This window comes from Colius striatus, chromosome 2 (assembly GCF_028858725.1).
Source record: "Colius striatus isolate bColStr4 chromosome 2, bColStr4.1.hap1, whole genome shotgun sequence".
NCBI lineage: Eukaryota > Metazoa > Chordata > Aves > Coliiformes > Coliidae > Colius > Colius striatus.
In genome coordinates this window covers 11,294,539-11,308,536 of record NC_084760.1, presented here as the reverse complement: position 1 = coordinate 11,308,536, position 13,998 = coordinate 11,294,539, and the positions used below count along the sequence as shown (strand labels likewise).

The 13,998-nt window shown below is 48.7% G+C and overlaps 1 protein-coding gene across 3 annotated transcripts; it reads right to left on the bottom strand.

Moving 5' to 3' along the window:
* Window positions 1-7: 7 nt before the first annotated feature.
* Window positions 8-13,967, bottom strand: PGM3 (phosphoglucomutase 3). Of its 3 annotated transcripts, none has more exons than XM_061989469.1 (13): window positions 13,756-13,967; window positions 13,130-13,335; window positions 12,116-12,300; window positions 11,086-11,153; window positions 10,656-10,789; window positions 10,306-10,501; window positions 7,633-7,790; window positions 5,535-5,618; window positions 4,782-4,880; window positions 4,343-4,459; window positions 2,838-2,960; window positions 1,948-2,121; window positions 8-962 (listed from the first exon to the last, which is right to left on the bottom strand). In XM_061989469.1, exons 2-13 carry the CDS (start codon window positions 13,331-13,333, stop codon window positions 876-878), a joined length of 1,629 nt encoding a protein of 542 aa, XP_061845453.1. In that variant the 5' UTR covers window positions 13,334-13,335; window positions 13,756-13,967; the 3' UTR covers window positions 8-875. The 3 variants fall into 3 exon arrangements, with proteins under 3 accessions (XP_061845453.1, XP_061845454.1, XP_061845456.1); XM_061989470.1 differs by having other exon boundaries at window positions 13,914-13,950; XM_061989472.1 differs by lacking the exon at window positions 4,782-4,880.
* Between the last annotated feature and the right edge of the window lie 31 nt (window positions 13,968-13,998).

Here is a 13,998-nt window from a genome sequence, read left to right as displayed (position 1 = left end):
TTTCTCGTTTATTTTGGTCTTTTTTTTTCCTTTAATCCATTGGAATTTGTGCTTATTTAGCAATCTGGAAAATGCCATTAAGCCTGGCCTTACTGCAGGACTGCCACGGGAAACAGGATTGCCAGAGGTAGATGCCCTGCACTGGACTCAGCCGAGGAGACTTGTGTGTCCAGAGCATGAGTCCCACTGGCCCTGCCCTGCCTGCTGCTGGGGAGCAGTGAGGGTCACAGCAGGCAAGCTTGTCTCTGTCCCTTCCTTCTTAAAAGCCATGACAACTGTGCTTACTTCAAAGTACTCTCTGGTGAATACATTTCATAGAAGGATGGGGTGCCAGTGGCACTGCAATGATATGTTGTTACTTGCAGATGCTCTTCTTCCTGATCTTGTTTCACAGAATCTTAAGGGCTGGAAGAGAACTTGAAAGATCATCTAGTCCAACCCCCCTGCCAGAGCCAGACCTCCTGAACTGAGGTGACTTCTGATGCTCCAGATCAGCCACAGGCTCTGCCTGGTACTATTTGCCCCCAGAGCTCCATCAGATGCAGCTGCTGTGGGTGTGGGAGGGGAGTGTTAGGTACCCACTGCAGGGAGCTGGAGTGGCAGGATGCCTTCTGAGCAGGCTGCTGCCTGACATGAAGCAGGCACCCTCTGAGCCACCTCAGCTTCAGAAGTTGGACAAAGACAGGGCAGGAAAACATTCAGCAGCAAAAGGTAAGTTGCTAACAGAGGTAAATAATAAGTGGAATAATACTCTTCTCAGTTGTGATTAATCCTTGCTGCCCTCTGGCAGGATGGGTTAGGTCCACACTAGCACATGGTAGAGAAAGGAGCATTACAAAATAAGTGAGGCACTTTGACTGCAGTTGTCTCGTTGATTATAGCAGCTGGGGTGGTGCTCCTTTTCCACCAGCGAGTTGGTACACAGCCATGCTCACCTCAAGGGCCAGGGCATCTGCGTTCTCCTGTGGAACGGTTTAAAAGTTAGTTACACAGCTCAGGGGGAGACTTGAATTGACCTTAAAGGTCTTTTTCAACCTTAGATGATTCTATGAGCGGGGTCAGCATAAGGAGGTTGGAGCACACAGATGACACTGAGGCAGGCAGGCATTGCTCTCCACATTGCTCTGCCACCCTAAGGTATCTTTTGCCACTGTGGTCATGCTGGTGGGAAGAAGTGGGCAGGAGCACATGATGCAGAGGAACAGTACCACTGCTTTTGAGTTCAATGTGTTTAAGTTCTATTCATTTAATGTGGAGTAATTCTTACCAGCTGCCATGGTAACCACAATTACAGAGTCTTAAGGGTTGGAAGGGACCTCAAAAGATCATCCAGTGCAACCCTCCTGCCAGAGCAGGACCACCTAGAGTAAGTCACACAGGAACTTGTCCAGGTGGGTTTGAATGTCTCCAGAGAAGGAGACTCCACAACCCATCAGAGCAGCCTGTTCCAGTGCTCCCTGACCTCAACAGGGAATATGTTTTTCCTTGTGTTTCTTTGGAACCTCTTCTGTTCCAGCTTGTACCCGTTCTTAACCCTGAGCTCTCAGAAGGCTCATCTGCTGTCAAATTTGCCTTGATAAATATTTAAGGTGAACATTGAGAACATTAAAGTTCACTTCTAGAAAAGCCAAAGAGACTTTATGACCACTATGTTTTTTTTCCAACCTGTGATTAAAGGGTGAGCGTGTAAACATCCCTTTCCCTCCCTCAGCCACTGCGACGCAGAGCTGTTTAACCCTGGCACAGGCTGCCCAGGGAGGGTGTGCAGGCTCCTTTGGAGGTTTTCAAGACCCACCTGCACATGTTCCTGTGTGCCCTGATCTAGGTGAACCTGCTTGAACAGGGGTTGGACTAGATGATCTCTCAAGCTTCATTCCACCCCTACCATTCTGTGATTCTGTGAGCACCACCGACCCTGCTTCCTGGCAGAGGTGCTGTAGCTCTTACCTGTGTGTCTGCTTCAGCGTACACTCGCACCACGTCTTCTGTTCCCGAGGGGCGGACGAAGGCTCGTGCTGCCCTGTACTTCCCCACCAGCGCATCAATGCTGTCCTGCAGCCCCGGCGGCGACACCGCCCGCCGCTCCGCATCCACCGTGGCCACCGCGCGCCGCTCTGCCACCTGCCGCGGCACACACCGGCACGTGGGGAGGGCGCCGGCAGCACCCTGGCACACGTCCCCTGCCACAGCCCACCTGCACGGCCCAGACACTGCTGTGCTGCCTGAAGCAGAGCTCAGCTGGGCAGTTCCTGCTGCCCTCCAGCGCTTTGCAGGGCCCAGGCTTCCTGCCCAGCTACCACAGCCACGGCTTACTTGGGTTGGAGAAGGGTCAGGTCTGAAGATGCCCCCTTGGTGTGAGCCTCAGAACTGCTGCCCCAACCTCTCCCCCTGGAACCCAGAGCTCCCACCCTGTGGCTAAAGGAATGTCACCACCTGGGAGCCTGTTCTTCTCAAGCTCTTTCAAGATAAAGCAGCAAAGCACTTCCATACTCAAGTTGTTAACACAAATTGGCACAGCAGGCAGGGCCCTTAGGAAAATGGGATTTGTTTTCTAATTTGAAAGTTAAGAACTAAAAGTGAAGTAAAAATTTGCACAGGTTGGGTCAGGTTTTTTAATTTGATAGTTACCTATTATTTCAACATTTATCTAAGTCATATATTTATTTTAGTCCAAGTGAAATTTTAGTCCCTTCCCTGGGTTATTTCATGGCTTGGTGGGACCCCTCCTGCCCTGCAATGGGCTAGGTTGGCTAAAATAAAGCTCTATCAAATCTCTGCAGGTACTGGCTGCTGATAGAAGGGCCCCAGGGGGTTGCTGCAGTCTTGAGGCAACTCACCTGGACTCGGAGCAGGCGGTTGGGCAGGTCCGTGTAGAGGCCGTCCCACTGCTGCACTGTCAGTCCCTTCAGGGCCAGGATCGCCTCGATGGCCAACATGTCCGAGATAGCATCACCCACTGTCTGTCAGCAGCAAGGGAAGAAATGCTGTTGGAGAGCAGCTCTGCAGAGAGATCTGGGAATCCTGATTAATAATAAACTAAATATGAGCCAGCAATGTGCCCTCGTGGCCAAGAAGGCCAATGGCAGCCTGGGATGCATCAAGAAGAGTGTGGGCAGCAGGTCAAGGGAGGTTCTGCTCCCCCTCTACTCTGCCCTCATCTGGAGTCCTGTGTCCAGTTCTGGGCTCCTCAGCTCAAGAGGGACAGAGAAGTGCTGGAGAGAGTCCAGTGCAGGGCCACCAAGATGATCAGGGGACTGGAGCATCTTTCTTATGAAGAAAGGCTGTGGGAACTTCGGCTGTTTAGTCTGGAGGAGACTGAGAAGGGATCTCATTAATATTTACAAATATCTAAATGGTGGGTGTCAGGAGCTTGGAGCAGCACTTTTTTTCTGTAGTATCCAGTGACAGGACAAGGAATGATGGGATGAAGCTGGAACACAAAAAGTTCCCTTGAAACATAAGGCAAAACTATTTCAGTGTTCAGGTGAGGGAGCCCTGGCACAGGCTGCCCAGGGAGGGTGTGGAGGCTCCTTCTCTGGAGGTTTTCAAAAGAGCCACCTGGACAGGTACCTGAGTGACCTGATCTAGGTGACCCTGCTTCTGCAGGAGGGCTGGACTAGATGATCTCTAAAGGTTCCTTCCAACCCCTACCATTTTATTATTCTATGAACACCAGAACCATCAACAGCCATGAAACAAAGGCAGGACTGCAGCAGTGGGCTCTCCCCTGCAGGAAGGGAAGGTGCAGCCAGCCTGCCTCGCCTCAGCAGGAGGAGCTGTGGATGAGTGGGCTGGGGAGGGGAGCTTTGTTTCCCCTCCTTATGCTACTGTCCATGCACTAAGGAGAACAGCAGCATACTTGTACAGCTGTGCCAATGGGCAGTGCTATCCCTCACCTCTCCTGGCACCTCACCTGTGTCCTAGGCTCAGGATACTTACAACTGGGCTATGAAGTGGGATTGGGCACTACCTCAGAGGAATGACGTCTCTGCTAGGACAGGGGGAGCCAGGGCTGTACGGGCACAGGCCCTGGAAAGCCCCCTCCTCTCATAGCACTTAAGCTAGTGCAAAACATCAGCTGAAAGATGACTTGTTGCTGAATCATGAACAAGCCCCATCCCATGATGAAGTTCCCCTGCTATTTCCCCTCCCTCTTTGGGACTTAGAGCTGGGAGGCTGCCCCAGGTAAAATCTGCATCCACTGGTGAGAAAGGAGGACAGGTATCCACAGAAGCCTCTTCCTGGCCTTTCCTTCTACCATGGTCCTGTCCCAGCAGTCTGTGACAGGTCCCCACAGCCTCCCTGCCTGTCACCACACTCATTTCTTTCTCTCAGTTTTTACCTGATTAATCAGGTCCATCATGTTTTCGAGCACCTTCGCTGCTTCTCTTTTTCCATCATCTTTCTCCTCTTTTGCCAGCTGTCTTATTTTAGTTTCAGCAGCTTTACTAAACAATACCTAGAAGAAAAAGATGAGAGCTTGTCAAGATCAGCCCACACCACAAACTAGGATACATTAAGTGCAGCAATGAGGGCAAAAGTCCAAATAACCACCAGGAATGTTTGCTGCCATTAATTGCCATCCTCACATAGAGCACAGAGGAGTTGGGGGCAATGCTATGAGAAAGACAGAAAGGAGAAACAAGTCTGTTCTCCAACAAGGAGAGAAAAGTCTTGTTTGGAAATGTAAGCAGAGAGTGAGAAGAGCTCCTGCTCTGCCTAATCCAAGTGAAACTTTGTATGTAGTGGCTGACCTTACACACTTACACGCTCATACTTACTGTGCCATGTCCATTTGCCTCAAAATAAACGCCGATATCAAACTCCTGAGCCTTGTGATGCAAGTGTTTCACTCCTGTTTTGACACAGTGCACAGGTACCTGCAGCCCAAGGACATGCAGAGAATGCAAACTGTGTCACAGGTTTCCCTCAGCATCTGGGAACAGACCGACCTGGGCAGCCTGTTACAAACCAGTCTCTGCTACACCACCACTGACTCCCCAGGGCTGAACTTACCCCCTGTTCCTACAGACCCCATTAAAAGGTTCAGTGGAAATAATAAACAAACCAACCCCTAAGGCAAGACAACCCCATTTTACGGTTCAGGGACCAATACCAGACATGCCCAAACTGACATCAATACCTTAGAGCTCAGTTTCCATGTGGACAACTCTTAGCCCCTTGCAGCAAATTAAACAGCTGGTATCAAAGTATCAAGGAGCGTTTTCTGACTCACTTTGTTGCAAAGCCATTAAGTCCTCAACTTGTTCCAGAAGTAACAAGTGGTCTTGTTCAGCCAAACTGTTTTTTTTTAAACTAGTAACAGCTGACTAAACTTTCAGCTTCTTTCTCTTCTGTCTCCTTTACCCCAAGAACTCAGTCATGACTGCAGGCTCAGGGAGTCATTCATTCCAGCCTAGCATAAGCCTTCCAAGCAATCATAATGCAGTTGTGTTTATTTTAAAAGCAAACAAATTTGCAGCCTACAACATTTGCAGAAACCACAAAGGAGAAAAAAACACCACAGAGCCTACCTTCAGTGTCTCCTCGAGGTACCGCGTGGAGCTCCCGTTGGCATACGCTGTCTGCACCACCGCCAGCTCCAAGCTCTGGCCCACCTGAGCAAACCAAGCAGCAAAGGGCTTCCACATTGCCCCACAGGCAGGGGAAATGGAAGGACAACCACAACTGCTGCACATACAATCTCCCACAGACACTTTGAACTCCTAAGCATCAGGGGTAGGCACCAGCTCACACAGAACGCCACAGAATCATGATGGTTGGAAAAGACTTTTAAGATCATTGCATCCACTCATCTCACACTGCCAGGCCCATCACCGAACCATGTCCCTCAGCACCTCATCTGATGTCTTTTGAATATCTCCAAGGATGGGGACTCCACCACCTCCATGGGCAGCCTGTTCCAGTGCTTAACAACCCTCTCAGTGAAAAAGTTCTTCCTAATATCCAATCTAAAGCTCCCCTGCTGCAAATTGAGCCCATTTCCTCATGTTGTATTATTCATTATTGGAGAGAAGAGATCCCTAATTCATTAAAACTCCCCTTCAGGTAGTTGTAGAGAGTGATCATGTCTCCTCTCAGCCTCCTCTTCTCCAGGCTAAAACCTCTACATGTTTGAGGTAACATGAATTCTGTTTGGGTTGACTGGAAGCAGCTCACCAAGCCCAGGCTTCCCAAACTCCCTTTCAGACTCAGCCAGCTCAGTGCACTTGGCAGACACACGGCAGCATCATGGGAGGCTGTCACCACACACAACTTGGTCAGTAATGCCAGCACAAAGCAAGGACTGGTGGCAAGCACACATTCTCCTGACTGGCCAGCCCCTCTTCCACAGTGTGAAGAATGAGCTGATCCCTAAGTAAACAAAACCAGGAGACTTCATCCAGGTTTAGTATCACAGACACCAAGTTTATGGGAACTTCTGAGAAAAAAATCCCCAAGGTCTTTCTGAGGAAAGGCTGTGAGACCTGGGGCTGTTCAGCCTGGAGAAGACAACACTGAGGGGGGAACTCATTAAAACTTTAAGTACCTAAAGAAGGATGGGACACAGGGTAATGGAAATGAGCTGAAACACAAAAAGTTCCATTTAAACATAAGGAAAAACTATGTCACTGTTGAGGTGAGGGAGCCCTGGCACAAGCTGCCCAGGGAGGGTGTGGAGGCTCCTTCTCTGGAAGTTTTCAAACTTGCCTGGACACGTTCTTGTGTGACCTGATCTAGGTGAACCTGCTTCTGCAGGGAGGTTGGACTAGATGATCTCTAAAGGTCCCTTCCAACCCTACCATTCCATGATTCTATGAAAAGCTTTTTCTCCCTGTCCCCTGCAGCAGACAGTGGGTTTGGAATGGTGACACACAAAGCCCTTGACTGCCACAACCAAGTTCTCTTGCAAATGGAATGCGCAGCCTTCATAAAGCTTCACAGAAAGGCTGAGGGAAGGACTGAATCCCAATTTAATGAAAAATTAATGACAGATAGCAAAATAAAGAGAATGGAATATCAATACTTTGAACATCAAAACTGGAAAAGTTCTCTCCCACTAAGGAAAGGTTTCAGGTTAAAATGCAAGTCCTCAGACTTCCTATTTGCAGCGAGGAAGTCGCACCTTTGTAAAAACAACATTTTGGCCATACCCATGTGCTATGGGATTGACCTCCTTTTAAACTGGGTTCACTTTAGGTAGCTGCAGAGACAGCATACATACAAGCTAGCAGAGCTTCCTTAAACTGTTTTACACTTTACACCTTAAGGAGTCAGTGTTTATCCAGTACCTAAAGGGAGCCAAGAAGAAAGCCAGAGAGGTTCTTTAGATCCCCACAGTAACAGGATAAGAGGTAATGGCTTCAAACTGAGAAAGGGTAGACTTAGTTTAGATGTGAGGAGGAAGTTCTTCCCTGTGAGGGAGGTGAGGCACTGGAATAGGCTGCCCAGAGAGGCTGTGGATGCCCCATCCCTGGATGTGTTCAAGGTCAGGCTGAATGGGGCTTTGAGCAACCTGGTCTGGTGGCAGGTGTCCCTGCCCACAGCAGAGGTGTTGAATCAAGATAGTCTTTAAGGTGCCTTTCTACCTGAATCATTCTGCGATTCTATGATTTCATACACTAGAGTTACCTTAGCCAGAAGTTCTTTGAGGAAGACACTAATTAAAGTTGCTATTTTGTCTCCATCGATGAGGTGGAAACGGCCCGTTGTGTCCGTATAGTAATAAACGATTCTGTCCGCATCGCCGTCGAAGGAGCAGCACCTCTCACCTGGCTCCATCACCAGCCCTAGTGCACACACAGTGACAAATGCAAGTCAGGCATCTAGGAGAAGATGCAAAATGGTAAATCAGTCCTAGTGTGGTCCTGACCAAATTAGCTCTGTGCCATGCTACCTGTAGCTCCTGTCATGTGGTAGGTCCACCATGGACTCTTGGGGTAACACTACTGAGCGCTGTCAGATGCATGAGAATTCATCATTCTTCCTTTGCATCAAAAATGCTTTTCTTCAGGAAACATTTCAGGCCCCTTTAATTTAATATCCTTCCCACTCAACAGACCTGCACCTCCCCTTTGCTTCCTTTCACACAGGAGACACAGTTTCCTAATGCAAGACGAGAGTGCACCCCAGTGCCAGCAAAGCCAGTGCCACAGCAGTTACAACAGGAGGTGGCACATAAACCCCACCTTTGAAAGAAAACAAACCAGCCTCAAACCAAAGCAACCATCACTAAGACTTCTCAGAGCTTTACATAAAACATGTGAGTGGCTACAAAATACCTCCTATTTAGTTTTCTTGACATTCAATTTATACAATGAGGTATATAATGCATAAGCAGTACCAGCCACAACAACCTTCCAGGCTTAGTGCCAACAGAGAAATAAGTAAGGAGCGTTCACCACCTGACACAGCAACGCCACACAAAACCAAACTGCTCTTTTAATGAGGTCCATCTTGCCTTTCTTGAAGATGCTGGCCATATTAGCCTCAGTGTTTCTCAGAAACTGCAGCAATGCCCCTCAGGAACTCAGCAGGAGTTTCAGGAACTCCCAGAGATATGCTGTACCCTGTAACCGCTTCTTGGGAAAAAGTGTTTCAGAAGATGAGCAGACAAGGAAATTGGCCCACATTGCTGATCCTATGCTCTGAAGGATGAGGTAAACTATACCCCTAAACTTGTCAGTTTCTTCCTCTCCTTGCCTACAGTGATGCAGGACAATACATCCCAATGCCACAGAGGTCCTCAAGCTAAAGAATCACAGAATCACAGAATGGTAGGGTTGGAAGGGACCTTTAGAGATCATCTAGTCCAACTCCCCTGCAGAAGCAGGGTCTCCTAGATCAGGTCACATAGGAACATGTCCAGGCGGGTCTTGAAGACCTCCAAGGAAGGAGACTCCACAACCCCTCTGGGCAGCCTGTGCCAGGGCTCCCTCACCTGAACAGGGAAATAGCTTTTTCTTATGTTTAAGTGGAACTTTTTGTGTTCCAGCTTCATCCCATTACCCTTTGTCCTGTTGCTAGCTACTATAGAAAAAAGTGCTGCCCCAATCTCCTGACACTCACTCTTTAGATATTTATAAATGTTAATAAGATCTCCCCTCAGTCTCCTCCAGACTAAACAGCTCCAGTTCCCTCAGCCTTTCCTCGTAAGAAAGATGCTCCAGTCCCCTGATCATCTTGGTGGCCCTGTGCTGGACTCTCTCCAGCACTTCCCTGTCCCTCTTGAGCTGAGGAGCCCAGAACTGGACACAGGACTCCAAATGAGGCCTCAGCAGGGCAGGGTAGAGAGGGAGAAGAACCTCCCTCGACCTGCTGGCCACACTCTTCTTGATGCATCTCAGGCTGCCATTGGCCTTCTTGGCCACCAGGGCACATTGCTGGCTCATATTTAGCTTATTATCAATCAGGAGGCAGTGGCAACTACCAGGAGGTAGTGGCAAAGCAGGAGGTAGTGGCAACTGCAGCATTTAACAGGTTGAGACTCCCTAGGACTTTGCACGGGAAGCTGTTAACCACTTCACACTGCAGGCAAATCAGATCCTTCCGTTTCACTGAACCTCATTTAGGAAACCACAGTGTCTTTTCACAGCATGTCCCTGCATGGAAATGGCCCAGGAGTGTCCCCTAGGCTGCAGGTGTGACACAGGAACATCCCTCCCCAATGGGAGTTGCTGCTCTGCTGCTCCCTTCCAACACACAACCAGTGTGGCAAGGGGTCAACGACACCCCACCTCCCTGATCAGCTCTGGCTAGCAGTTGCAGTAAGGGTGCAGCTGTCAAATGGAGAAGCCAGTTCAGCCTCAAACAACCTAACAGCCAAACCAGCCTGCTCCCCAGGTTCAGGGATTTTCTTTTACATGCAGTGATTTGGCTGAAGTAATTTCCTCACTGGTTTATGTCAACCAATCTGCTGGCACCGAGCTGTTAATCATCCCAGCTCTTCTTCAGAAATCCAAGAGAAGCATCTGCAGCCCCAGTCCACAAAGTAAATGTTTCTTGATAACAAAAGGAAGTAAAGTAAATAACAGTGAGCAAATCATGACTGATCTTTGGACTGGATTGCCAAACCAGTGAGACTCACTGTGCTCCTCCAGACAACTCAGGCTGACACACACTGGGGATGTGCCAAACCCAGGCATATGATTCTCTTTGTCCCCTGTACAAGCACAACCATCCACACAGTCCCTCAGTAACAATCAGGGAGCTCAGCTTATCCAAAGATGCTACAAGTCACTGCTAGACCCTATGCTTCCAGATCTGGAGAGGAGGTGAAAGGACACAGAATCACTGAGTTCATACCTCTAGGCGGTTGCTGGTGAACTTTCACAAAATCTGCACCACATAAGTGATTGAGCTTCTCCTTGGTTCCATCATTATATAGGCGAATCAGCATCTCCTTTGGAAAGTAGGGTTTCATTTCAGATAGTTTCAGGGCTCCTATTCCATTGGCACAATCAATCTTCAGGTGCCTCTGATTCTCTCCAGAGATAGGAGACTTGGAACAAGGAAAGAGGGGCAAGGTGAGTTCATACCCTAGAAGCCACATCTAGAGGCAAGTTGAACTCAAAACCTAAAACCCACACAGGCAAACAAACAGAAGACAACTCATTTTGTGCATTTGCATGAGGAAAACTACTCCCAGGACTCACCTGCTTTATCAGTTCCGTAAAAGCTTTGGATAGTTTTTCATAGTAACCTTCCAGGGTTGCTTTCCCATACTGTCCTTGAGTGTTCTGACAGCAGACCAGGTAATGCAGCTGTGGTGTTGTCAGCAGACCATAATCTAGCATAAAGTAAAAGGCATCATCTTCAGAAACAGAATACTGAATTAATTCCTTTGTCAAAGTTGTGCAGGATTTCCTGCTTGACAATAAACAGACAAATTTCCTGCAGCACAGGAAACCCAGGTGCCATTTACCAAGTTCTGCTGTGAAAAGATGTTACACCATCCCCAGGATTGTTAGAGCAGGATGCTTACAAGCAAAACTGGCAATGGTGGCTGGGCTACTGCTTTAGGTCTACATAACAGAGCCACATTTACATAAAAACTTGAAATCAGATGGGAAAAGTTCAACCTACCGTGGTACTGACCACCTAGGACAGAAACACCATCTATTACTGACTGTGAGAGTTTCTTGCTGCTTGGCCTGGAAAACAACAAACACAACTCATGACCTTTACAGAATCACAGAATCTCAAGGCTTGGAAGGGATCTTGAAAGATCATCCAGTCCAACTTCCTGCCAGAGCAGGACCACCTAGAGTAGGTCACACAGGAACTCGTTCAGGTGGGTTTGAATGTCTCCAGAGAAGGAGACTCCACAGCCCATCTGGGCAGCCTGTGCCAGTGCTCCCTCACTTGAACAGGGAGGAAGTTTATCCTCGTGTTTCTTTGGAATCTCTTATGTTTGAGCTTTTACCTGTTGCCCCTTGTCCCATCATTGGCCATCACTGAGAACAGCCTGGCTCCAGCCTCCTGACACCTACTCTTTATGTATTTGTAAACATGAATGAGGTCACCCCTCAGACTCCTCTTCTCCAAGCTGAAGAGCCCCAGCTCCCTCAGCCTTTCATCAGAAGGGAGATGCTCCAGTCCCTTCATCATCTTTGTGGCCCTGCACTGAACTCTCTCAAGCAGTTCTTATATGGACTTGGAAAGGAAGCACGTGTGGAAGAGGATTCTACAAGCTTTCTGCTGGTAGACTTAGACTTGATATGAAGAAATTCACACATCTTTTTCTATTGCAGGCTCCTCTCAATAAAGAAGTTTGAAAGCCAATACCCCAGGGAATTGCAAAGACAAGGAAACTGCTGAGCACATGTGGATGTCAAATGATATCCAGAAAAATAAAACCCCACCCACACCCACAGTAGAGCATCCTGCTCAGAAACAGTGCTAAGAAGCTCTCCTAACTATCAAGGAAGCTAACAGAACACCACCACTGGAAAACCTTTGTGTATTGCTATAATCATATCTATCAAAACTATCAGATAGCAGACTATGCATAAAAAAAAAGCATAATCTGTCTGAGGGGAAACAAACATCCAAAGTCACCCATGAACAAAACGTTGGTGTTTCCATCCAGGCAGCAGACAGCTCCAGCAGTTACCTGGTATCTCTCCCAATAAAAACCGAAGCATCTTTGTGCAGGTTCACTGCTGCTTTTTGGCAGATCTCAGTTATTGTTGTCTGCAGTTCTTGCTCCTCTGCATTTGCTAGCTGTGTGGCATACTCTTCCCAGGAAGGGTGCAGCATTTCTCCAAGGGGATCAACCAGCTTTACACCATTATCTTCCTTAGAAGGAAAAAAAAAAGAAGAAAAAAGATGGTAAGGCTAAAAGTAGGAAAGTTAACAAAAATCTCTTTTGAAGACAGTGGACAAGTTCCTGTGTGACCTGATCTAGGTGAACCTGCTTCTGCAGGGGGGTGGACAAGATGATCTCTAAAGGTCCCTTCCAACCCCTACCATTCTGTGATTCTATGACAGCCAACACATGGTTCAATCATGATACTTCTTTAAATGTGGAGCTTAGCTATTTATTTAAACCTCTGACAACCCCCAAAAAGTAATATAACCAGTATATTAAGTAACTTACTTTCCCTTTCCCCTTCCCTTATAATGTTGATACAAAATTCACTTGATATGAAAATCATAGAATCATAGAATGGTAGGTGTTGGAAGGGACCTTTAGAGATCATCTAGTCCAACCCCCTTGAAGAAGCAACAATGTAGGGGAGATCTAATAACCTGGAATGCTCTTCAGCAGCAAGAGTTTAAATGCCTGGTTTGGAATTGCTGCAGCTCTTTATTTTTCCAGACTCGCAGACTTTGCTCAAAGGTTCATCTCTTCTCAAGAGGAGAATCACAAAGTATCACTCCTAGTTTGCCAGTAACACAAATTTCCTACATTATGTTTCCACATGAGAGAAAATGACACTTGTCTGTACAGGGAAAAGTAATTTCAAACATGCTGGACACTATATTTTCAGGGAGCAGGCTAAACACACGCTTTAGGCACATCCAAGTGCCTTCAGGATCTGGTGTCCTGGTACACCAAGAGCTTTGATTCCACCAGATTGATCCCCTCCATCTACTTTGTCTTTAAGGAAAAGGTTGCTCTTACTTCAGGATTGTGAGATGCTGTAACCATGACGCCAATAGTAGATGCCAGGACTTTGGACCTGAGTACTGCCAGCAAGCCCATGCGGAACATGACATGATCCAGCTGCTCGGCCTTGGTGCGAAACCCGGCGGTGCCATACTGAAGAGTCAGCCCGGAGGGTTTAGGATGAGATGCAGAGGATTTCTGAAGGGCTTCAGAATCCATTGCTAGAAAAGGAAGTAACACAGATGCAAGTGAGAGGAGTTAAGGCATTATAAGCAGTTTCACGTGTTTCATTCAGTCTTTAAGGCCATGGGTAGCTGATCAAATCCCTTGGTAGGACTAGGAGAGGGGACTGCTACCAGAGCAGTCCTTGAAGGAGTCTCCGTACTCCCGGTATCACACTAGATACACAGTGCTCGACCAGGTTTCACCGCATCACCGAGGGATGACTCGCTTTAGGCGAAGGCGGCCGCGGTGCTCAGCCGGCAGGGATCACGGCAAAGTTACCGCAAGCAGCCAGCCACTCCTCACCGCAACGTCAGCCCCTCGGCCACGGCTCCTTGTACTCGCTTTGGAGCTCAAAAGCAGCCCCGTCCTCCCTCCTGAAGCCCTTGCAGCCGCAGAGAAACCCCTGGCAGCGTCACCTGGCTGCTTCACGCGGGTCGCGGCTCCGTCCCGGTGCTCTCCACCGCCCCTTCCGCACCGCGCCGCGCACCTGACGTGCGGCCAAGCCCTTGGGTCGGGGAGGGCGGGCCAGCCGGACGCGTGAGCGGCTCCAGCGGCCACCTGCCTCGGGGCTCACCCTGCGCTGCCGCCGGGCCCACCAGCAGCACCCCGGACCCGCCGCCACTGCCGCCGCGCTCGCCGCCCGGAGCCGGCGCGGCCCC